Source organism: Eulemur rufifrons, chromosome 20 (genome assembly GCF_041146395.1).
Source record: "Eulemur rufifrons isolate Redbay chromosome 20, OSU_ERuf_1, whole genome shotgun sequence".
NCBI classification, from domain to species: Eukaryota; Metazoa; Chordata; class Mammalia; order Primates; family Lemuridae; genus Eulemur; species Eulemur rufifrons.
In genome coordinates, this window is record NC_091002.1 from 15,379,079 (window position 1) to 15,403,990 (window position 24,912).

Genomic DNA, 24,912 nt, shown 5'->3' on the forward strand with positions numbered 1-24,912 from the left:
CTTCCAGCCCAGCAGAACTCGAGCCCCACGAGGCTCGCGATGGGGCCTGGCGCACAGGAGGCGCCGGGGACGCTTGAAAGTTGCAGGCGGGGCCGGGGAGGAGGTAGAACCCAGCGAGACGGCCGGGACCGGAGCACCCAGGTGCGTCCCACCGCGCGTCCCGGGGCCGGAGTCGGCGGGTCGGCAGCGGCCCACGAGGGTTCCTGGTCGGGAACTCCAGGAAACGCGCAGCCCGGGCCGCCGGCGGGGCGGGGGCTGCGGGGCGGTGGGCGGGGCGGGAGGCGGCCCCGGGAGCGGGGTGGGCGGGGCCCGGCCGGGTTAAGAAGAGCGTGGCGGGCCGCCGCCACCGAGGGCCCCAGGGAGAGCCGACCAGCCACCAGCCGGGCGGAGACCCACCGAGCTTCAGCTGAGCGAGCAGCGCCGGGGCGCACGCGGGCACCATGGCCCAGACGCTCGCCTTCGACAAGCCCAAAGTGAGCGCGGGTCGGGGCTCCGGGCCGGCGTCCAGCTCCGGGTCTGCCTGGGGTGGGGGGCGGTCCGGGGGCCCAGCCCTGGGCGTCCAAACCCCGGGAGCGAACGCGGGCTCCTGCAGGCGCTGTCTTCCCTCTGCTCCGGCCTCGGCCCGCCTCCAGGCTGTTTAATGAGGGACAATGAGGCGGGGAGGGTCCCGATCCCGGAGGCCTCCGGGTTCTGCTTCTGCCCCTGCCGTGGCCCCTCCGGGTCTGTTTCTCCATCTGACAAGTGGGCTTCCTGCACCGCCGGTCGCGTGAGCCTAGGCAGGGGGCTTGACCTCTCTGCACCCCAGCTGTAAAGTGAGGCCCAATGTCCAAGCCTGTAGGCACCTAGTGTTGTGCCCGGTGCATACGGAGCGCTCAGTGAATGGAAGCAGATTTATACTCCAACATGATGGTGAGCGCCAAGGAGCCCAGGTGTGCGGATGAGCAGCTGGGAAGAACTGTGAGGCTTGTCAGAAAGGGGAGGGCGGCCAGCATGGCACCCCCTTCCTCACGCGGGGTGCAAAAGGGCTGGGTGGACCCTGGGACTTGGGCCCTAGCACGATTCACTGGGGCCAAGCCCCAGCCGCCGGTCCCAGTCTCTCCGCCCCCCAGCTGCAGCGCCTGGGGAACCGTGGGGTCAGGGAGGACCGGAGGGCTGGGGCGCACTTGGCCTGCTCGGGAGCTGGAGATACTGTCCAGGGAGGGAAGGGGCCCAGGAGTCCGCCAAACCCTGCGAATCAGCCAATAAGGGCGTGGGACTGGAGGAGGGGGAGGAGTCAGCTGCGATCAGCCTCAACTTACCCCCTGAGAAATAGGAGTGAGTGGTGATGGCAGACGTCCCAAAAGTAGTGAGGATCGAGTGAGTATGTGTGTGTGTGTGAGCGAGAGAGAGATTGAGAGCCAGCACCCACCTGCCTTCTGAGGTCCCCACCACAGGAGGTGGGGAGCACAGGGACAAGCCCTCCCCCGCCCCCTCCCATCTTCTCTGGGTGCCCATGCCCCATGTTAGTGCCTCTTTCCTTTCACGTCTTTTTTTCCCCCTTTTTATTGCTCTGGGTCCCCCCTGCCCTACCCTGGGTGGGTCATAAGGCTGTAGGCAAAGCCCCTTCGTTGGGAGTGAAATGGAGTTCACGCTCTTCTACAGCACTTGTACGTGCACTGGGCTCATCCTTGCAGTGCTTTTATAACGGCCCAAGGAGGGGTGAACTGAAATCATTACCCCTATTTTTTGGCCTTGCCCAATCCTCTCAACTGATTTAAGCTGGCAGGTCCTGTCCCCACTCTGGGCCTCAGTTTCCACGCCCGGGGAATGGGGCACCCCCTGCTCATGTGGGTGTCTGGAAGCCGAAAGGTGATGTTTGAGAGTGAAGGTAGGTGCCATGTGCTTGAGGTGTGACGAATCTCATTATTGTAAGGAGGGGACTTGCCTGAGCGGGCAGGAGAAGCAGGGAGGAGTGTGAATCTCAGAGCCACTGTGACCAGAGACAGCTCCCTGCCTTTGCATGGGTATGATGGATAATAATTATAATGTCACTGTGTGTTGATTGTTTTGTGCCAGCTCATTTTAAACATGTTACCTGCATGAATTCATGAGACCCTAGTAATGACTCTGTGAGGTAGCTGCTGTCATCTCTATTTTATGGATAAAGAAACAGGCACAGAGAGGTTAACTAGGCCCAAGATCACACAGCTAGGAAACGGCCAATGTGGGGGTTGAGCCTAGGGGAGACTGGCTTCAAAATCCCACATCCCTAAACATCTTCCCTGAACTCTCCCTGCAGAAGCCTTTGGGCGTAGAGGTGCCAATGCCTCAGGCACAGGCCCCCTGGGACAGGAGCCTCTGCCATATTCTTTAGCGTCTCGTACCTACCCCCATCCGGGGCCCGGGGCCTGGGGCCTGGCCAGCTTTAAGAGGGCAGAGCAGGGCAGTCCTTTTCAAGCTGCACTCAAATCACCTGACTTCTAACGTTCTCTGATTCAGGAGGCCTGTGGGGGGCTTGAGACGCTGCACTTCTCGCAAGCTCCCAGGTGATGCTAATGCTGCCCATCCACGGACACAGAGCAGCAAGGCCCTAGGCAGCTGCCTACCTGGTTTGATTGTGTCACTCCAGCAAATTCTTCCTAAGCACCTGCTGGGCACTGGAGGGCGTGGAGGTTGTGGCCCTTATCAGCCCGTGTCCACAGAAGGCACTGGTGCTATTCTGTGTCCTGAAGGGTGATGCTGATCACATGCCTGTTGTTATACTAATGGCCGTCCTTTGAGTAGTGTAGGTACCAGGTACCAGTGATTTAGCTCACAGAATCCTCTGGATGACTCGACAAAGCAGATGTCTTCATCCCCATTTACAGATGAAGAAACTGAGGCTTAGAGAGGTGAAGGGACTTGCCCAAGGCTACATAAAATCTGAGAGCCTTGAAGCCGTAGGCTGGCCCAGGCTGGGACAGCGCAGTTTCTAAACTGTCCCTTCCTGGTGCAGAGGGGGACTGGGGCTAAATCACCAATGTGCTTTCTCTCTCTCATATTTGAATGTTTACTCTGCACGAGGCGCGGTTCTAACATTTGACGTATATTGACTCATTTAATGCTCACAACAGCCTTCTGAGGTTGGTCTTGTTATTATCTTCATTCGCGTAGGAGGAAAATGAGACTGGGAGGGGAAGAAACTTGCCCAAGTCACACGGCCAGAAAGCAGCAGAGCTAGACCTGAACCCAGACCTACCTAAAACCCCAGTAGCTGCTGTTAACTGCTATGCCAATTTGCGACTCCCGCTTTGTGCAAATAAAAGGGGGGCAGGATGGAGGGAAGAGTTAGGATCAGGGTGGCAATGTGGGTGGGCTGGTGCTTGTCCTTGGGCTTCAGACAGGCTGGAGTTCACTCCTTGCCTCGCCACTCAGTAGCTATACCTCGGCAGACAACCTCAGCTTCCTCCTCTGTAAAATGGGACAATAAAACCAATGCCATGCCTGGTTCTCCTACGGCACCTGGCTGGCACCAGCAGGGCAGGCCCTCGGGGGTGCGTTTCCTTCCGGGGGGCTGCGGTCGACTCTGGGAAGCCTCCCCACCTGCAGAATCTTTCTCTTTTCTGGTCTTCCTGACAACAAAGCCCACCGGTTGCCTTTCTTTGGGCTTTCAGTTACAGAGCCACCTGCTAGAACAAAAATACCCCTGGGAGGAGCCTGCCTTACCCATTTCGACTCACATGGCAGTTGCGGGGAGAGGGACATGAAGGAGATTGGGTTTCAGTGAAGCCTTTGGCTTGACAGAAGAGGAAGCGAGGCTCAGAGGAAGTGGTCTGTGGTCAGGCAGGGAGGCAGGGAGGCCAGACAGCCTCCCGATTCCATATCCAACCTCGGGGTGGGCTTGGCATGGGGGGCACTGTGAGCTGTGGGAGACTTGTCCACTTGCCCAGGTGTCCTCAGGGGGTCCCTGTGCTGCCCCCTGGGGTGGAGGAGGGGAGGACTGTGGACTGGCTTTTGACAGGGGGGGAGAGCAGGCTGGGGGGCCCAGAGTGAGGTTTGAACCTACATTTACCCGAGGTGTTAGGGGCTCACCCTTACTCCTTAGTGTTCTAAGGCCCCAGACCAGGTCTGGGAGGACGGGATAACTTCTGTGCTCTTGGCAACCAGGGAGGTACAATGGCCAAGGAATTTGAACTTGGACACTGGCTCTGGGGCGAGGCTGCTTGGGTCCGAGTCCTAATCTCCCACTTACCAGCTGGCGGAGCTTGAATAAGTTACTTACCTTCACTGTGCCTCAGTTTCCCTCTCTAAAATAGGAAATTGTACCCACCTCCCAAACACCAAGTGCAGGCCTGGCTCAGAGCAGGCACACCAGCGATACAGCTGTTGGTCAGCATCGTTATTGCCTGGTGGTTAATCCTCCTGTTCAGACTTTACCACCATTGACTCAGCGCCTCGCTATGCGGGATGTGGGGAGTGTATTGCGGCAGTTAAGACCCCTGGCTTTAGAGTCAAGCAGCTTTCCGGGGTGGTGCTCACTAGTCTGGGACACTCATTAGTCTTCTGTGACCTAAGGCAAGTTCTTAAACTGTCTGAGCCTCAGTCTTATCACCTGTAAAATGGGGATGGCTGTGTCGTGTTCCTAGGCTGCTGCTCCGCGGGGTCCCCCTGCAGTGGAAGACACAACTTGCCTTCTGTGAATCCTCTGCAGAACCTCGTAGCAGCTGCAGACTCGGGCCCTAAGTCAGCAGAGACACTGGGGGGACTGCTCAGCCTCCTCCACTCTGTACCTTGGAGTTGCAGAAGCCAGGACGAGGCTGCGCACAGAGGACTACCTGCAGGAGGTGGGGCTGAAAGAGTTTGTCAGCCCAGGGCTGCTCTGTCTCCTGGCCTCACCCTGCAAGTCAGCTGAGAGGCCCTGGTGGCATGAGGCAGTGATCCCTGGCACTGCCCAGCTCATCGTGAAGAGCAGGGTGAGGAGGGATGGAGGGATGTCTGGCTGGCCGTGGGCACCTGTGGCTCATCTGGGTTCTGGCCTCGGTGCTCAGGTTCTGAGGGCCGATCAGGCAGCCCTGGCCACTCTACCCCGCCGGGTTCCCTGCCAGGCCCAAGGTGGGGAGATCAGCCCCCTCCCTGTAGCCCAGAGAGGACCCAGCATTGCTGACTTAGGACACGGAGAGGAGAAAACAGTCGCCTCATCGTTCAGCGCATACCAAGCACTGCGGGCACAATGTGATGACACAGACAAGGTCCCTTCTCTCAGGAAACTACTCCTGGGGGAGACAGACATGTTAAATACATGAGCAAAAATAGCAGGATGAAAACAAAAAGGAGCAATGCGTTTGAGGCAGAAGTCAGGTTGGATTTGCACGGGAGGTAGGCGGCCCTGCTCGCCCTCCAGTGACTGGGGACAGGAGTCGGGTCTGGGAGTGCCGTACCGGGGTCCAAGACCTGGTCTTCATCCTGGCTCTGCTAGTGACACACTGTCTGACCTTGGGGGAGTGAACCCGCCTCCCGGGCCTCATCTGGCTGGCTGGTGTTTCTTGGGAGCAAGGACTTAGTGCGTCTCTGCAGTGCCCACACAGTGCTTGGGGCTTAGTAAATATTTGCTGGTAACTGAGGATGCTTCCTGTTCAGATTAGCTCTGGGAGGATTTCCTGCTGTGCCACCGAGGCTGGGTGGGCTGTGAGTCAGACTGCAGAGAGCACGTGCTGTGGGAGGGGGCGTGAGACGAGTCTATATGAGCAGTCAGAGGGCCAGGCGCAGGCTTGGCGCAAGGGCCAGGGAGGGAGTGTAGCCCCTGGGCAGCACTTGGGCATGCAGGCAGAGGGACTTGGGTTCCAGCCTAAGTCCACCACCATTGATCTGTGCAGCCCTGGGCAGGTCACTGAACTTCTCTGAGCTTAGCGTGGCAAGTCCATTTCCCCATCTGCAACATGGGACTGTGTACGTTGCCTGGGGGTTAAGATTAAATGAGATGAAGAGTCCGATAATAGTAGGTAGCTGCTTTATTATTGCTGTAGTATTGGTGTCTGAGGCTAGGCCCGCAGAGGCAGTATGGTATGGTGGTTAGGAGCTCAAGAATCAGACCTGGGTTCATATTGACTGCATCACTGATTGTGTCTTTTGATACTTATTTGAGCCTCAGTTTCCTCATCCGTAAAATGGGAGTGAAGTCCCTACCTTACTGGTTACAAGGATGAAGTAAGATAATGCATGTAGGTGGTCTAGCACACAGCAGATACTCCAAAGTTAGAGGCCGCTGTTCCATTTCCCTGAATGAGGCCAGGAGAGCAGGGTCCGCACCCCACTGTCATCCGGGGTGGCTGATAGACATCTCCATGGGTGGTTGCAGTTTCTGGGAAGTGAAGTGGCTGCGCGTAGACGTCCTGCCTACGCCCCTCTTGAAACCTGTCTGGGCAGCTTCCCAGGCAGCCAGAAGGAGGGATGAGACCTGCAGGCCATGCTGGGCCGCTGGCTCTGCCCACCCCCTCCCGAGGCACTCCCGCCCCCTGCCGGCCCCCCTGAGACCCTCCGTCCTGCAACTGCTGTGTGGCGTGGCTCCTGCTTACGGAGCACCTGCTGTGTCCCAGGCTGCAGCAGGTACTTCCACGACAAGTTACTCATCTCCCATCTGAACTACCAGGTTGGTGCTCAGTCACAACAGCCAGGAACAGCTTTTTAAAAGGGGACTCCCCTGTAGCTGCGGTCCCCAACTCCTGGGCCATGGACCCGGCACCGGTCTGTGGCCTGTTGGGAACCAGCCACGCGGCAGGAGCTGGGCAGCGGGCAGCGAGCTTCATCTATATTTACTTTATACACGCTCCCCGCCCCCCAATCTGTGGAAAAATTGTCTTCCATGAAACCAGTCCCTGGTGCCAAAAAGGCTGGGGATCACTACCCTATAGAAAGTACCTGGGTGAATCCTAGCACTCTGGGAGGCCGAGGCAGGAGGATCGCTCGAGGTCAGGAGTTCGAGACCAGCCTGAGCAAGAGCGAGACCCTGTCTCTACTAAAAATAGAAAGAAATTATTTGGATAACTAAAAAATATACATAGAAAAAATTAGCCGGGCATGGTGGCACATGCCTGTAGTCCCAGCTACTCGGGAGGCTGAGGCAGGAGGATCACTTGAGCCCAGGAGTTTGAGGTTGCTGTGAGCTAAGCTGACGCCAGGGCACTCTAGCCCAGGCAACAGAGTGAGACTCTGTCTCAATAAAATAAAATAAAATAAAATACCTGGTGGGAAACCCTCCCCCATCACTCTGGCCTCTGGTTCAGGTTCAGACACTTCGCACGTGCAGGACCCTCTGCCCAGAGCCACCGTCCCTCTCCTTCCTCCTCTCTTCTCCCTGGCTGACTCCTCTGAGTGATCTTTTCTGGATGTACCTTCTACGTTGCACCCCCGCTGTGTGTTTATCTCATAGCACTTGGTTCTGCTGCTCATCACGGGCTGTGACTCTGGGTCCAGGAAGGCAGAGGGGTGACACGGTGCTGTGGTAACCAACACCCCCAGATTGAGGGGTTTAAAGCAACCTAGGCGCACCTGGCTCTCCCACCGCTTGTCCATCACGAGTCTAGGCAGGGTGGCGGCGTGGGGGTATGTTCTGCTCGTGGCTGTGACTCAGGCTGTGCGCAGGCAGATGGGGCGATTACCGTCCTGAACATTGTCACAGAGTGAAGTTAGAGGTTGGAGGCGTTGGCATTTGAATGCTTTAGCCAGAAGTAGCCACGCAGACCACCTCCCGCAGCCACAGCAGGGACACAGCACCATTGACCCCTCCCTGATCCACGGCCTGATTCTCCTGCCCTCGGAGGCTTGTCCGAGGCGAGGCCTGGTTTTGCCTCTACCTCCCTCCTACCTCAGTACCTTTCGCTCAGCTTCAGCCTCCCCGTGAACATTTAACACGCCCGGGCCGCGCCTGCCTTCCAAAGCAACCGCAGCTGCGTGTCGGTCCCCTGGGCTGCAGGCTTCAGTACTCCCAATGCTGAGTGTATTTTGAGAACTTGATCAACATTTGGCCGAGTAGGAATTGAACTCCTTTTTCCAGGGACTCCAACAACTAAGTTGACTCCGAGCCTGGGTGTGAGGACTGCTCTGTCCTCTGCCAGCTGGGTGACCTCTGGAGTCCTTCCTGCCGAGAGGACTTCTTGTCTCTGTTCCCTGCTGGCTTCCCGTGGGGCTGGGTTGGGTTTCCTCTGCAGCTTGTGTGTGCTCCGAGGACGCCCTTGGGCCAGCAGCTCCTCGTCTACCTCTTTGGATGTAAGAAATATCCGAGTCTCCACGTGCCAGAGATGGCCTCCCCCTAGTGGAGATGTCAGCTGAGAGTTTTCTGGATCTGCCCCTGGCCAGGGGAAAAGCTCACCTGTCACCTGGAACGGGCAGATGACAAGGTCCCTTCCCCACTGCCCCCCAGCACCTGCTGTGCTCCTCTTGACAGCTCTTGGTGAACACCTGGCTGAGAGGCAGGGGCTGGTTCCCTGGGCTCTGCATGTCTGCCCACACTGTCTTTTTAAATCCTTACAGTTCTTGGACGGGGAGGTGTAATATCCCATTGTTTTTCAGTTGAGGAAACTGAAGCTCAGAGAGGTCAAGTGTCTTCTCTGAGGTCACACAGCCAGAGAAGGGGCAGAGCCAGGAGTCAAGCCAGATGGGCTGTCTGCAAAGCCCCTGCTCCTTACACTTGGCTTTGTGTGCAAATAGGGCTGAGCTTATAGATGATCATCAAGAAGGCCAAGTATCCAGCACCCTTTCCAGAGTACTAGAAAGATCTTGTATTGCCTAATGTTGATTCCTAATAAGCTGTGCTTGAGTAGCACCTGCCGTGGAAAGTGGAGCCTCGTGTCTGATATATGTTGTGGATATTCGCCAGTTGGGACGTCCAGGGCAATGCTTTCTGTTAAAGCTGGATTTTATCTCGTGAGTTCACCGTGAGCAGGAGCAGCCCGCGTGGCGGCTCAGGCCTAGTCCTTCCCACAGGACCCTGGCTGGCCTCTCGGGTAAGAGCACGAGCTTCGGAACTGGGCTTGGGTTAGGACTCTGGTTCTGCCACTCACTGGCTGTAGTTAGGAACAACGGCACTGGGGTGGGTTCCTGCTCTCCATTACTTGCTTGCTGTGTGGTTTTGTATGAGATATTTAACCTCTCTGAACCCTAGTGTCGTCAGTTGTGAAAGAGATAACACCCCGCAGGGGAGGACTGAACAAGACAGTGTGAACAAAGAGTGTAGTGCAGTGTACGTGTAAATGTCCGGTGAATCGTGGCAAATGGTTATCGTGATTAATGCTAACGTTAACCCTCTGAGAGAGCCTTCGGGCATTCATAGGTATCTTCTCTCTCTCTCCTCCTCTCCCCCCTCCCCCTCTCCTCCTCCCTCCCCTCTCCCTTGGCAGGTGGAACTGCACGTCCATCTAGATGGAGCCATCAAGCCCGAAACCATCTTATACTATGGCAGGTAAGGGCGGATAAGAGCCCTCCCTCCCCAGGATTTGGGCAGGGTCCCCAGTGCTACCTGGAGGCCCCCGGAGAACGCCAGGGTCACTGCTGCTTCCTGTATCTCTGTGGGAATCAAGCCAGCCCCCAGCCAGAAGAGGTGGTGCGTGGGCACGTAGTTGGAGACCCATAGCCCAACTTCTGGGCCTCTGGCTCTTGTCCTCCTGCGCCAGGCTGGCCAGGCCAAGGTAGTTCCCCGGGCAGAATCAGCCACTGTCCTTTGACGGGGCCAAGAGTATGGCAGGTGATGGGCCCACACAGGATGCCAGGTACTGTCTGCCGAGCACGTCCCAGTGCTGGGCTGGACTGTACCCGCTCCTTTCATCCCTCCACGCTTGGAGGGGGAGGACGTGCTGCCCCCACTTTCCCGGGGACGGAGTGGGCTCCGACAGGTGAAGACAGTTGCCCAAGGCCACCCAGCGAGTTCACAGTGGAATCAAGAGTTGAACCTGTGGCTGTCCGACCCCCCACTTTACCACAGCATCATGGTAATGACCCAGTAGGAGCCGTGGCAAAGTGGCTCACCCTCCCTGGGCCCAGATCGCTGCGCCTTTCAGGTGAGAACACACTTCCTGCCTCGGGCTTGCGGGTGAGTTCACTGAGTGAACCCTCCCAGCGGGGGGTCTCAGCCCCTCCTCCCGGACCTCAAGGGCTCACAGAAGCTCCTCTCTTGGGGGACTTTGGAGGCTCAGTGGTCTGCATTCAAATCTGCACACCTCATTTCGTCTCTGCAACCTCAGTCTCCATAGGATGTGGGGGTGAGAGCCCGGCCTTCCTCCAGAGCTGACCAGGGAGACAGGGCCCCTCCTCCCAGCCCCCCCATCGCGGCTGGAGTGGAAGAACTCAGCCTCTGCCTCACGGCCTTGAGATCAGCTCTGGGTCCAAATCTGAACGCTCTGCTCCGTAGACCAGCGTCCCTCAGTTGTCCAGAAACCTGTTTCTTAGGTGAGAACTAGTGATCCTTGGGGGTTTGCCCCCAAGTCCCGGGAGCGTCCCTTCCAGTGCCCTCAGGGAGCTCTGGTAGGTCCACTTCTCTCCATCTTGTCCCAATCCCCGTGACATTTTTCTGCCCCAGGAAGCTGCCATTGATTTAATTTTTGTTTAACTGTATAATACAAGCACATTAGCATTTACTATGTGCCGAGCATTTCTTTAAGTGCCTCACCTGGGTTAACTTATCGAATCCTCACGACAACTTGTGAGCTAGGGACTCTTACCGCCCCAACTTGCGGATGAGGAAGCTGCACCACGGTGGGCGAAGGAACTTGCCTTGTAAGCACAGGGCGCGGTGGTCTGCCCCTGAGTCCATGCCCCGAGTCCACGCCCCTGACCTTGCCCCTGCAGGTGAGAGGTTTAGGTGAAGTAAGGCACATAAAATGCTTAGCTCAGGGCCTGGCGTAGGTTGAGTGCTCCATAAATGTCACTTAATGATAATGTTATTAACTAGGACCTCACGGCTCTGGCTAAGTGGAGTGAAGCCTCTTGGCTTATCTCTGCCTGGCCTTTGCCCGTGTTGAGCCACCAGCTGTTGTCATAGACCCCTAATGAGGTCACTTAGGTGGGGCACCAAGATGGGATCTAATCGAGGTGCTCATTAAGGGGTCATTGGGTGCTCATCAGCGGGGTCAGGAAGGCGACGATGCCCAGGGCAGGGTGGAGGGAAAAGCGAAAGGAGCTGACAGCATGGGCTGGGCTGGTTTTATGTGTCCCATGTCACCCCCAGGCCCTGGGGAGGGACTGTGGCGGCTGCCAGCTGGAGTTTGACCTGGAGTTGGGCTGGGGGACCTGGGAGTGGGTGACACTCATACCAGTGCCCGTAAACACAAGCCAGAGGCCAGGTGGGGTCAGGACAGGAGGGAAGAAGGAGGGGAGTCCCTGGCCCGTGTCACCCCCAGGCCAATCCAGGGGCTCCCTCTGTCTCCGACTTGGGCCTGTCTCGGCTGATTGTTCTCACCTGCTTTCTTCCTTCAGTGCCTGTGATTCCATGCCTTCCAGGGCTTCTGCTCCCCCTCTCAGGCTCCCTCACGGCCCTGTCGGCTCTTTCTCCAAAGCACATCCCAAATCTGGCCATGCCCTCCCCCGGCACCACCCCAGTCTGAGACGCCACCGTCTCTCACGTGCGCTGTGGCCTCCTCATCCACTGGGCCCTCGGTGCTGTAGTCAGAGCAGGTGTCTTCAAACGTGGTGTGACCGGCTCATTAGGGAATCCTCCTACACCCCCAGTCTCGCTCAGGGTCAAAGCCAAAGGCCTCATGTGGCCCTTAAAGTCCTGCAAAGCCCACCTTACCTCTCTGACCTCTCTACTGCTCCTTGCTTAGTCCACACTGGAGGTGTCCCAAACGCGCCAGACCTCGTAAACACAGAGAGGCTGGGTGATTTGCCCAAGGTCACACAGCCTTTAACAGAGCTGGGATTCTAACCCAGGCCGTTGGGCTTTGGAGTCGGCTGTCTTTCCCATAACACATAATGGTCTCATTTGTTCCTTTTTGTACCCCTACAAAGACAATATCTGTGTTTTACTGACAAGGGCATCGAGGTCCTCGGAGAGCTCCTGCCCGGAGTAATGTAGTAAATAAAGGCAGGAGATGGCCTCTGACCCCCAAAGCCTGAGCTCATCCTCCCTCCGTGGGCTCCCTGAGGGTGAGCTCCTGGTGGCAGTGTTGCCACCAAGCCAGAAGAGGACCAGACGGAGCCACGGGGCAGCCGCTATGGCCCCCTGGGGAGCCGGGAACCTCTGGGAGCAGAGCTGGGCTGAGGAGCCCTGGCTTCTGCGAGGGGCTGGGGGTGGCGGGAAGAGCAGGCCCTGGGAACGACTTTCTAGTTGTCTGAGCAGCTTCCGGGGCCCGTCCTGCGTGCGGGATGCCGGAGGGGGTTTCTGCATCTCCTGCCAGGCCGCTGCGTTGGCTCCTGGCTTCTGCTTTGGTTTCCCATTTTGCTCCCCGTCCAGCAGCCAGAGGAAGTTTTAAAAAGATAAATCATGTCTTGCCACCGCCCTGCTTAAAATGCTCCAGTGGCTTCCCAGCGCCTTCAGGACACAGTCCCCTCCCCTCCCTGGCCGCAGCCTGGTCCCCCTCCCCTCTGGCTCACGTTGGCCACGGTTCCCTGTGTGCCCCGCCACTGCCCGCAGCAGGAATCCCCCTGCCCGTCCGTCCTCTGACTCTTCTGCTTAAATGTCACCTCAGAGAGGTCGTCCCTGGCTTCCCCATCTCAACTATGTGTTAAAAAGATCTTTCTTGGTGACCGTCGAGGAGGGAGGCTGGAGAAGAAGAAACCAAGCAGAGAAATATCTACAAAGCAAAATAATGAGTTCTCGGGGACTGGCCATTGGTAGCCAAGGGGGACGGTGGAGTTGGGGGGAGGCCCCCACCTCTGGCTTGGGAAGATGGGGGAGCCATGTGAAAATGTGGAACCCGGGTGGGGCGAGCTTGGGGGAGGGGGAAAGGTGGTCAGACGCAGGGGCCCGCCCCGGTCGCTGCTGTCTGTCCAGTGTCTGGCACGTCATAGGCCCCCCACGTGGTGGTGTGTGGACAGAGACTGGAAGCTGTGGACCTGGGCGCAAACCGTGAAAGAGGCTGGGTTCGTCGGGACAGGTGTGGAAAAGGCAGAGTCTGAGAGAGCAGTGTCAGAGGGGAGAGCCCGGCAGGAAGCGGTGGGGTCCTGGGAGCTGGAGGAAGGCCACTGGGAGAGTCACATGCCGCTGGTCCAGGGGCCCAAGGCAATTGTGGCCACTGGGTTTGGCAATGTGGGAGCCAGAGCCTTAGCCTCACCTCCCTGCCTTCCACCCGCTGACTCCCAGGATATCCAAATACGGCATTTAACAACCGGTACAGGCTCTGCAGGGGCCACAGTTACTGGGCACAGCCTAATGCGGGTGACTTTGGGGCAGGCTGGCCGGCACTGGGGGGCTCTGCGGGCACTGCGCATCCGCCCTCTGGGTGCCAGCACCGCACAGGGCACCCTTTCCCGTGGTGCCTCCCAGGGACTGGGCGCTGGCGAGGGCCGTGGTGGGCTGACCAGCGGGTGGTGGACAACAAGGTGACACCTTGGTGGAACCTACTGGGCACTCACAGGGACTGAGGCTACCAGACGGGGAAGAGGGAATATTCAGGGGCTGAAGGAACAGATATTTATGTAGGAAAACATTTTAATAACAGAAGCCATTAAAGAACCTAGATGCTATTTGGTCAAACTTCTATTTGGCAATTTCCTCCTGTCTGTTTTCTGTTCTTGCTCTGTGGATGCTTGGGCCTCCTGATTTAATCTTCTAATTTTCTTGGCTGTTGGCTCCTATTTTTTCATCGTCTTGTCCTTTTGTTCTACTTCCTGGAGGATTTCTTCACTTTTAGCTTCCTCTCCTTTTATTACATCCTATGTTGCTGCCATTTCTCCTTACGTTTCCAAGAGCTCATTCTTATTATCTGAATGTTCCCTTTTCACAAATGGACTTTCTTGTTTCAAGGATGTAATATCTTCTCCGCTCCTTGAGGATGTTCATTTTGGTTTTTTTTACAGTTTTCTGTTCTCTGCATTGTCGCCTCGGAGTGTCTTTTGTCTGTTCTCTTGTTTTGTCCCTCATGTTAGAAGCGTTCAAGACAGGGTCTTACTCTGCACCCCAGATAGAATGCAGTGATGTCGTCATAGCTCACTGCAACCCCAAACTCCTGGGCTCGAGCGATCCTCCCACCTCAGCCTCCCGAGTAGCTGAGACTATAGGTGCGCGCCACCACGTCCAGCTAATTTTTCTATTTTTTTGAGAGATGGGGCTTTACTACATTACCCAGGCTGGTCTCGAACTCCTGGCTTCAAGCCATCCTCCCGCCTTGGCCTCTCAAACTGCTGGGATTATAGGTGTGAGCCACTGCACTCAGCCAAGAAGCATTTCTTAACATCTGGGGCTCTTTGGCTGTTCCTTCTATCTTAAAAGTGGGGAAGGCTCAGAGTCCTTGTGATGCAGGCAGAGTCGGGATGGGAGGAGGAGGAGGAGGAGGAGGCAGGGGCCTGTGCAGAAGGGAGGGAGCCTCGCTGAGCTTGCAGCTGGGAGGGGGCGGAGATGCTAAGGAGGCTGCAGGCAGAGCCCTCTCTGAGCGTTGCCGTGGTCCAGCCCTGCGCAGGGCTGAGTGCAGCAGGGAGAGAGCTCTGAGCCTGACGGCAGGCTCCCTGGGCCCCACCCATGGGTCTCCCAGCACATGGGGCCTGGCAAGCCTCTCTGATGTGCCGGCCAGATGGAGGGCGGAAGAGGGACCGACTGGCGCCTGCCCTATCCCTGTTCCAGGAATTGTGACACTGCAGTTACTGCCCCTGATAACCCCTGACAGGATGTAGGATCTGCTGGCTGTGCCCACTCCTGGGGCTGAGGAAGTTGTGGGCTTGCCCTGGCTCTTTCCCTGTCTCCAGCCATCAGCCCACTGGGGACGTGGATGGGGCGTGTGCGCGCACATGCACACACACACCCATGCACACAAACAGCTTCCACCCACTTGCCCCCCTGAGATGTGCTGACTTGTGTCTTGGGGGGAGGGGTGTTGGAAGGATTCTGGTCCTGGCTCCATATGCCCTGGGCCTCGGTTTTCCCATCTGTCTAATGGGAGGAGTTGGATGGAGGGAAGCCTGTTTCTTGCTGGGGTCCTCCGAGGAGGCTGTTCCTTCCTGCCCTGTCAAGCCTGGTTGGATCCTGCCCTGGGTTGGTCGGCCATCTTCATTGTTTTGTTTCCAGGAAGAGGGGGGTCAGGCTTCCAGCCAACACGGCGGAGGAGCTGCAGAATGTCATCGGCATGGACAAGCCGCTCACCCTCCCGGGCTTCCTGGCCAAGTTCGACTACTACATGCCGGCTGTCGCGTGAGTTGCCCCCAGCCCTCGGGTCCTGCACCAGCGTCGGTCCCTGTGGCCGGTCCCACCCAGTGCCTCAGCCTGCAGGGCCAGAGAAGGCTCTTGAAACCACAGCTCTTCTCACCATCCTGTACGCTTGAGTGAATCTCTCCGATGCCTTCAGGCCTTGGTTTTCCCTTCTGAAGTGTGGGCGTGATGGACCAAAATCACTTCTACAGGGAAGTGGCAGATACAGATCCTAGTGTCAGACGCTTTCACGCAATAACTGCGACACTGGGCAGAGTTACCTTCTCTGGGTGTCTGTTTGCTCTTCTAGACAGTAGGGCCTGTGATCTGCCTGCCTCACGGGGCCGGGTTTGGAACGAACCCAGCCCTGTCCTCAGCAAGCCCCTGTTGCTTTGGAGATGATCGCTACCTTTAGTGACAGGCACTTGTATCCTTCATTGCTTCCGCTTTGTAATAGCAGAAACATCTCCAGAATCGTCCTTCCCTTTTGTGGTTGTCAACAGCCCTGTGAGGTAGACACGGTCCTCGTTTGCTGACGGGGAAAATGGAGGCTCAGGGAAGTAGGGGAGGTTGCCCTGGGCTGTGCTGCTGGCAAGGGCTGAAGCCCAGGTTCATGCCCTGGTGCCACCTCAAGCTTCCTGGCCCCAGGCAGGGTTCCCTGAGGCAGGCGAGAGTCTGGCCTTGGCAGTCAGTGCTGCGGGAGCTTAGGAGGTGGGGAGGTAAGGGCCTGGGGCGGCCAGGGGAGGCTTCTTGGCAGTGAAGGGTGGGCCAGGCCCTGAGGGACGAGAGGGTGTGATACTGTCCAGAGGAGGATGTCAGGACCGGTTTGGAGGATGGGCCAGGCACGGTTGCTGGAGACCAGCGGAGAAGGCGCATGAGGCAGGCGAGGCCACTGGCTGGGCAGCAGGCAGGACAGGCGTGGGGAGCCCGGGAAGGTGTGGGCCGGGGCTGCTGCCTTCTTGCTGGCAGCCTGTGGGCTCAGCCTGGGAGGTGCTGACGCACAGACCACACGGCTGCCTCCCTGGCATGCCCACTGCGTCTCCCCAAAGACTCCCCCACGACAGCACCCCTACGTAGGGGGAGCTCTGGTATGTGCCGAGGCACTGCGTGTGGGCTCGCCACCTCCCACGCCACCGCAGACAGGAGAATCCCAGCTCCTTGAAGGCCTGCGCTGGGCAGACTGTTAGCCATCGTCTGCTTGGCCTTTGGGGCCACAGCCTCTGAGAGTCCGACCTGCCCTGACCTTGTCGCCATCCACAGATGTCGGGGGAAGAAGCCCTCGGCCAGGGTAAACTGGGGCCCAGAGAAGACGCAGGGTCAGAGCCAGTACAGGGCTTGAACACAGGGGTCTTCCAGCTCCTGGTGCAGGGCTTTGTGCTGGGAGGGGAGGGGAGGCTTAGTCTGAGATGGGGAGTGCGGAGTCGGGAAGGGGAGCGAGACAGGGTGGGGTCGCGTCGGTTCTCGCTGAGGCTCCTTTTTTCCTGTCTTGAGTCGGTGAGGAAGGTTACTGGGTACTGGAAAGGCCCAGAAGCCGGGCTGGGAGCATCTAGAAGGAAACCTCAATGGTCCTTAAACCTAAGCCGGCTCCCTGCCCCATAGCCCCCAGTGTGGGGAGATGGGGCGGCCGGGTTGTGGGGGGTGGAGTGAGCCCCAGGATCCCACCCCATAGGGGAACAGCACCCATCCATCCTCGGCCTCGAGGCACGGGGAGGGGTCCCCGGGGGCCCCTCGTCCTGGGAAAGCACGATTGCCCCGGGCAGTGCGAGTTCTTCCCACCTTGGTCTCTCGGCGCACTTGTGTACCTTCCCTCACGTTCCCGTGACCGTTCCGTTTCTTCACGGTGGGCCTTGCAGCGAGGCTCAGCCCACTGTCATTTGATCAGCTCATTTGTCATTTGGCCTGCAGTGGCCCTCGCGGGTCAGTTTGTGCCTTGCTTCCGGAGCCAACGCTCGGTAATAACTAACGTGCTTTGAGCATTTGTCCGCCCCAAGAGCTGGCCTAGGTGAGGTTTATGAAGTTTGACTCATTTGTCCCCACAAAATCCCCGTGATGTAGGCGTCAGAGCGGGTGACTAACCCGGGGTTACACAGCAGATAAGTGTGGGAACAAGGGTTCAAGTCCATGACCGAGTCCCAGGTGTCTCCCCTCCCAGGAGTCCCTCTGGACTTGTCCATCTGTGTCCTTACATTTCCCTTCCCTGCCGGCCTTACCCCGTCACCGACAAATACCTGGCCGCCACGTCCGAGGCACTGTCCTCGGCGGAGAGGTTAGGGCAGTGATGAGACAGGTCCTTGACTCGTGGAGGCCACGTGCTGCTAGAGGGGAGAGGAAATCGGCTAATGAGCCGTGTGACACAGAGTGTCCAGGTGTGATAAGGACCGTGGAGAAAGTAAGGCGCAGGGGAGTGGTGGGGGGGACGTTTTGTGCTAAGGTAGCTGGGAGGCCTCTCTGAGGCGGTGAGGCTTGGGCAGGGAGGGAGGCAGCAGGGGACGAGCTTGGGGGAGAGCGTGCCACAGGGGGGCTGCAAGCACAAAGGCCTGACTGTCCTTGGACGGAAAGGAGGCTCTGGTGGCCTCGGAGAGTGAGCGGGAAGGAAGGTGCTGGAGAGGCCGGCAGGGCTGGATCGCGCAGGCCTTGTGGGCTGGACTGCGGAGTTGGGATTGCGACAGGGGCTTGGAGGGGAGGAGCGATAAATACACTCTCATGTTCACAGAAGACTGTTCCAGCTGCTGTGCCGTGAACAGCTAGTTATAGGGCCACGCCTGCGCACAGGGAGGCCCGTTAGAGAGGACGGGGCTCGAGCCAGGGTGGAGGGGCAAGAGTTGGCATGTGGTTTGGAAGTAGAGCCGACAGGACCTGCCGAGTGTCTAGGACCCTATCCAGCAGATGCCAAGAGCTAGGGGCCGAGGGATTGGGGACAAAAAGTGGGTTTGATCTGCTAAGGGCTGGGGACAGCCTTGTTTGCTCCTGTCGCTCCCAAGGGGTTTGGGGAAGGTTGTCCCCAACCCCTTCTCCTCCCTTCCCAGGGGCTCCCGGGAGGCCATCAAAAGGATTGCCTACGAGTTTGTAGAAATGAAGGCCAAGGAGGGCGTGGTGTACGTGGAGGTGCGCTACAGCCCGCACCTGCTGGCCAACTCCAAAGTGGAGCCTGTCCCCTGGAACCAGGCCGAGTGAGTAGGGCCCTGGTAGGGGCTACACTGAGGTGTGGCTAGGTGGCCCCATCTTGAGACCAGAGGGGTGGACTGTTGGGAGTCGCTGGCCCAAGCAAGACCTCGGTCTTGCCCCCGATCTGGTCCATGGCTCAGAAAATGGGTTTACCTCCAGCCCGAGACGGGGTTGCCGTCCCTCACCTTGCTTGGGGTTCTGTGTTTACCTTGGGCAAAAGCGTTTAGCTGTCTTGCAGCCCATAGCTGCGGACATAGTTCTGCTGCCCAGGTGTGTTAACCTGCTTAGCCAATGACTCTAGGGTCCTGCTCTAACCTCGTCACTGAAGTGAGTCTGACTCATTCCTCACCCCCTTGCTGGACCCCCACGGATCTCTAAGTGGCATCACAAAACCACCTTGTCCCACCTTCTGAGCCATGATTCTGACACCCGTGGAAAGGCCCGAGCTTAGCACTGCTGCCATCCGGGGGTGGGGAGGGCTGTGTCTGACACCCCCACTCCCTTCCCACTGGGATCCAGAGTGCCCAGACTGCTCTAAGGAAGCTGGGGTGGGGGGTGGGTACTGGGCCTGGGTTTGTCTGCCAGTCCTCCCCAAAGACTCCTCTTCCTCCTCTGTCCCAGCCCCAGGGCCGCCCTTCCGGCCTTCCCTTTGCCTCAGACCCACCCTGCTCCTCTCCCCACACAGAGGGGACCTCACCCCAGACGAGGTGGTGGCCCTAGTGGGCCAGGGCCTGCAGGAGGGGGAGCGAGACTTCGGGGTCAAGGTGCGGTCCATCCTGTGCTGCCTGCGCCACCAGCCCAGTGAGTAGGATCCCCTCCGACCCCGGTCCCCACCTCCTGGCCTGACAGTGGGGCCGAACCTCGTCTCCCCTGCACCCCTGACCCATGGTGTCCCTTTGAGCCCATGAGCAGGAACTTGGTGATTCCCGAAGCCACGGAGGCCTCCTAGGCAGACTCAGAACTTCCTGGTGACATACTTTTCTCCCCAGAGAGACCAGGCCTTGACGGCCACATGGCCTGCAGGTAGCTCAAAGCCAAAGGAACTTAAGCAATTGGGGGGCGAAGGGGGGGCGGCGGGAATCTAAGCTAGTTCTGATCAGCCCACAGTCCCCTCTTGAGACCCTGTGGGCCAGGCCTTGTCCTGCCTGGGCCACCGACCCCATGAACAGGTCCGATTTCCGGGATTTCTAAGGGGTCTCCCTCGTCACTGATGCCGATGAAATCTCTAGAGCAGAGCCCCGCTGTGTGAACCCAGCAGGTCATACCACCTCTCTAGGCCTCAGTTACGTGCCGTCACAAGGAGACGGTCGTACGTACTTCGTTCCTCCACCCTAAGGGCCAGTGAGAGCCAAAGCCAGGGCTTAATGCCAACCTACAGACCTACCTGCAGAGCGCCTGGCCTGCGTTTTCTCCAGTCCTCGCGGCAGCCTGGGAAGTAGCACTACCGTTGTTTATTCCCGTTAGATGAGGAAATTTGAAAGAGGTGAAGCCTCTTGCTCCCCAATCAGGGAGGCACAAAGTCTTGATCTGAACCCGGAGCCATCTCGTTCCAAAGCCTGTGCACGTTCATTCTGCTTTGACTACTTTGTGATCACTTTGTTGGTTAAGATGACACGATACGCTAGCAACACGCTTGGTACGAGTGTGGGCTGGGCTGCGGGTTCAGTGTTAGACGGTGTGCCCCCCATCTCCTCATCCGCTACGTGGGGTGAGCCCACCCTGAGGGCTGCTGTGGGCACCAGGTGACAGAATGGCCCTGTCCCTGGTGCTTTACACACATGGCCTCAGCAGGGCCTTGCCACGACCCTGTGTGGTAGCTGGTAGTGGTCCCTCCGAGAAGGAAGGAAACTGAGGCACTGCAGCGCAGTTTGCCAAAGGCCATGTGGTTGGGACGTGGCAGTTGGGGTCTGAAGACGAGACGCTGGGCCCCGTCTCGTGCTGGCCTTGGGTAGGGGCGGGGTGGGACAGCGAGCGGGAGGCTGGGAGGTCTCTCTCCTCGCTGCTGCTGACAGAGCCCGGCGGGAGTGTCGCCCGCAGACTGGTCCCCCGAGGTGGTGGAGCTGTGCAAGAAGTACCGGCAGCAGACCGTGGTGGCCATCGACCTGGCGGGAGACGAGACCCTCCAGGGAAGCAGCCTCTTGCCCGGCCACGTGCAGGCCTACGAGGTGGGCCCTGGGCGAGCTTGTCTCCTGCCCACAGTCGGGAGAAGCCACACAAACTGGGAGCGTGGAGCTCCCGAGTTCCCAAATGTGCCTTGGTTGGGTCCTGGGGGCTGGGAACTGGGCACAAAGACCCCTTGGTGTTGGGAGTCCTGTCATGGAACCTGCTTCCACCTATGATTTGCTGTGTTGGGCGAGTTCCCTCTGTTGAGATGACCGAGTTGGAGAAGACGTCCCAAAGGTCCCTTGCAGCCTAATGATGGCTGTCCTTCCTGTGGAAGGGCCGTGGCTTGGTGGTGAAGGGCGGATGCTCTGGAGTCCCACTGCCTGGGTTCAGAGCTTGGCTCTGTGCTTCCTGTTGACCTTGGTCACGTTTACCTAACTTTCCTGAGCTCCCCTCCTATAGAATGGGTGGGATGATGGTTGTATCAGGTAATGCATAGAAACCATGGCACACGGTGCTGGCTCATACATGACAGCTACCGCTCAGGTGATGATGGGCCGGGGGAGACCAGACTTCCTGCGTGGCTGACACGGGCCATCCTGCCTGCGGGTGGTCCGAGCCCACAGCATGGCGGAGGCAGGGCTACTGGGCCTCCTGAGGCTGCGCACGACCTGGCTGTCACCCCTCCAGGAGGCCGTGAGGAGCGGCATTCACCGCACCGTCCATGCCGGGGAGGTGGGCTCGGCTGAGGTGGTGAGAGAGGTGAGGAGCCGGGCTGGCCGCGGGGCCGCCTTCCCCGCCTTCCCCGCCTTCCCCCTGCCCCACACGTGGCCCCACTCTGCTTCTCTGCAGGCTGTGGACGTACTCAAGACAGAGCGGCTGGGACACGGCTACCACACCCTGGGAGACGAGACCCTTTACAACAGGCTGCGGCAGGAAAACATGCACTTTGAGGTGAGGGGCCAGACAGTGGGGAGCAGCCATCCCCGGCTGTCCTCCCCGTCCTGGACAGAGAGGTAGAAGGCCAGGCGGGTCCCAGGAGCTGAAGGGGCAGGTGAGCCGGGGCAGGAATGGACAGTGGGCATCAAAGCCGTTAGATGGCGGAGGGAGATGAGAATGCTGAGCTCGTGGGAGCCAGCAATGGGGGAGCCCATGGGGAGGGGTCAGCATGGCCTGGAGCTGTCCCTGCCAGCCTCACACCTGCTCTTCCAGGTCTGCCCCTGGTCCAGCTACCTCACTGGTGCCTGGAAGCCAGAAACGGAGCACGCGGTTGTTCGGTGAGCTCTGGTCCCATTCAATTTTCTTCCAGGAAGGCCAAGGACAGGAAAGAAATGTAGGGACCAGGCCTCAGCTTATGCCTGGTCTCTTAGATATGAAATCTCTTTGACTCCTTGAGAAGCAGGCATTGCTGTCCTCATCTTACAAATGACGAATCCGAAGCTCAGATGTGCTGTAATTCTACCGAGGTCATCTAGCTACTAACTATAGCAGAGCCAGGGGCCCTATGGCTCATTCAGCTACAGCACGATGCCCTGCTCACCCGAGGGAAGCTTCCATACTCCCAACCCTCTCCCTCTGCCTCCTGGGCATCACATCAGGAGACATGAGTCCCTGCCGCCTGCATGTTCTCTGCTCCTGGCACCTGGCCCTTGGGACCTCTTGGCACCTCTGGGCGTTGGCCTGAGCACCCTCTTGAAGCTTTCCCCTGGGTCTGTCCCACCCTACCCTGCTCACAGCCCACAGCCTAACTAGGGCCAAGGCCCTTCTGTCCTGGGACCGAGCCCTGGGCGTGGCATGAGGCCTCAGGAGAGTGGACCCACCTTCCCCTGACGCCAGATAAGGACAGCAAGAACTCAGGGTGACCATGGTCAGGCCAGTGCCGGTCTGTCTGCCAAGCTCGTGAGAAGGGAAGGAGCCTGGGCCGATGTTCTGATGCCTTAGGAACACGGAGGAGCACATGGGGTACACAGCCCATGGGCGGAAGGAGGATTCAAGAGCGAGTCATCTGCACAGATGTGGTGGCTGAAGTAGAAGTGATGGCCCCAGGAGATGGTGGAGCAAAAGGGCCTAGGATAGAACCCTGAAGGACAGTGACATTTAAGGACAGGCAAAAGAGACAAGTAGGAGGAAAGCCAAAAGTACGGTGTCAGAGAAATCTGGGGAAGGGGTTTCAAGAACAGCCTACAGTGCCAAATTCTGCTACACAAGTCAATTAAGGTAAGAGCTAAGAAAGATGTATTAGATTTAACGAGATATGGTGGTCAGGGATTGTGCTAAGAACAGTTTCCATGGTGTGTTGGAATAGCCAGATCCCCGTGGGACTGAGCATGATGGGGGCAGGGTGCAGAGGGGAGGGCTCATTGGCCTCCCCAAGCTCCCATTCTGCCTGTCACATCAGGCCCCTCTGCTGCCATGGCCCAGCTCTGGACTGGCAGGGTGGCCTTGGACAAGTCACCCCAGGGCTCTGTACTTTGTTTCCTCCTCGGTGCAAGGATCAGGTCAGTCTAAGGTTGCCGTGAAGATCAAAGGAGGGTGAAGGTCAGTGTGTACTGACTTCATGAAAGAGTAAAAGGAGGCTCCCTCTCGCCCCCTCCTCCTGATGCAGGTTCAAAAATGACCAGGCTAACTACTCGCTCAACACAGATGACCCGCTCATCTTCAAGTCCACCCTGAACACCGATTACCAGATGACCAAACAGGACATGGGTTTTACCGAAGAGGAGTTTAAGAGACTGGTGAGTGGGTATTGGCCTTGACGCTCGGGCCCGGGAGTGTGAGGCCTGCAGGTCCTGTCCGGGGCTTGGTACCTCGGGAGATGGGGACTGAGTTTGCCTAAACAGTCCAAGACAAGCCGGACCTAGAGTCGGGCGCTTTCCACAAAGAAAACATCTTTGTGCTGATATCTTGACCTAGGACCAGGTTTTTAATCCTTTGCTTGGGTTAAGTGCCCTCAAAGAATCCAGCGAAAGCTGTCGACCCTTCCCCAGAAAGGTGTGCCCAGCTATGAAATTCCATACACACATTCCAGGCTGTGCCTAGGTCCTAGGCTGTGTGAGTCAGCTCATGGAGGGTGGCATCTCTCTGGCCTCCCACTTGCCACCCTGCCTCTCCTTGGTTTCTCTAACTTCTCACATCCCTGTGTCATGTATGGCCACATTAAGAACACAGAACCTCATGGTCTCTACTCCGGCACTAGCTTCCATGTGACCTTGGACAAGTTCCCCGCCCCCCCCCCCAGCTCACCTGCCCATGTTCAATGAAGAGGATAGGTTACCGCTAGATTGCCAAGGGCTCCCTTCCGTGCTCTCTGGTTCCATGTTGTCTGCCATTCTGGCCCTTCCAGAACATTAATGCAGCAAAGTCCAGCTTCCTCCCGGAAGATGAGAAGACAGAACTTCTCGACCTGCTCTATAAAGCCTATGGGATGCCATCTTCAGCCGCTGCAGGTATGTTCCTGTCTGGGTTTCTGGGCTGTTGCCTTGCCCTGGCTCCAGCCTGGCTTTCTGTGGGACTTCTCTTGTCAGATTGGCTTATTTTCTATATAACTGCTAACTTGAGAGGCTGGTCTAAGAGGGGAGACTTTCTCAAGTCCCAAAGGTCTGGGCAGTTTGGGGCATCTCCATGGCCGCCCAGAGCCAAGGGCAGGGAGTGTAGGGCCCAGGTGTGTTTGCTCCTTTCTTCCTGTGTGGCCTTGGCAAGGTATCTCCTTGCTCTAAGCCTCGGTCTTGCCACCTGTAGAAAGAAGGTCCTTTCTGGTTCTGGTGTTCTGTGATTTTTACAACATCCTGGGTACTGAGTTTCCTGATCCTTCTGCTTCTCTGACCTGACAAGCAGAGAGGCAGCACCCCTGAAGATGCCATGGCCACCTCTCCGAGCCCGTACCCTGTGGAGTCTACACAACTCTGTGGGGTCAAGCAACACTTGCGTTTATTCCTTCCGAGAAGACTATGATTTTGATAGTCAGCTACTACTGCTCTTGAAGCCCGTGTGCCTGTTTCTGTACACACATATACCTCGGCATGGCCACATCTCTCCTCTGATTATGTGCCCTTCTCAGGGACCAGGGCCCTTGCTGGTGGGCATGGCTGAATCTGAAACTCTCCTTCTATGGCAACTTGTACTGAAAATCTGGTGCTCAATAAAGCAGCCCAAGGCTGGTGTCATGCAGCAGGTGGCGTGTGGTGCTGTGGTCTCGGGCGGGCTGAGACTAGACCTGGGGCTCCTAGACGCGGCCAGCCTGCCCAGCAGCAGGGTCCTGGGAGCCCAGTGGAGGCTGTGAATGGGAAGCCCTGGCTAAGAGAGACCCATAGCCTGTCCTCCCTCCAGAAGAAGTAAGGCTTCTCTTGAAGGGTTGTCGCTCA

The 24,912-nt window shown here is 58.0% G+C and overlaps 1 protein-coding gene across 2 annotated transcripts; it reads left to right on the top strand.

Annotated features, from left to right (window-relative positions):
• The first annotated feature begins 374 nt into the window (after positions 1-374).
• Positions 375-24,843, top strand: ADA (adenosine deaminase). 2 transcript variants are annotated; one of them, XM_069495885.1, is made up of 12 exons: positions 375-473; positions 9,351-9,412; positions 15,164-15,286; positions 18,310-18,453; positions 19,134-19,249; positions 20,486-20,613; positions 21,242-21,313; positions 21,404-21,505; positions 21,764-21,828; positions 23,157-23,286; positions 23,895-23,997; positions 24,386-24,843. In XM_069495885.1, the coding sequence occupies exons 1-12, from the start codon at positions 441-443 to the stop codon at positions 24,400-24,402; spliced, it is 1,095 nt and encodes a 364-aa protein (XP_069351986.1). In that variant the 5' UTR covers positions 375-440; the 3' UTR covers positions 24,403-24,843. The 2 variants fall into 2 exon arrangements, with proteins under 2 accessions (XP_069351986.1, XP_069351987.1); XM_069495886.1 differs by lacking the exons at positions 21,242-21,313; positions 21,404-21,505; positions 21,764-21,828; ... (1 more) ...; positions 23,895-23,997; positions 24,386-24,843 and having other exon boundaries at positions 20,461-21,162.
• The last annotated feature ends 69 nt before the right edge of the window (positions 24,844-24,912 follow it).

Bases quoted from the DNA above. Each gene is read 5' to 3' on its own strand.
- ADA (XM_069495885.1), top strand. From the start codon at position 441: ATGGCCCAGACGCTCGCCTTCGACAAGCCCAAA. The intron at 20,614-21,241 runs GTGGGCCCTGGG...TCACCCCTCCAG, and splicing joins GCCACGTGCAGGCCTACGAG to GAGGCCGTGAGGAGCGGCAT. The intron at 21,314-21,403 runs GTGAGGAGCCGG...GCTTCTCTGCAG, and splicing joins CGGCTGAGGTGGTGAGAGAG to GCTGTGGACGTACTCAAGAC.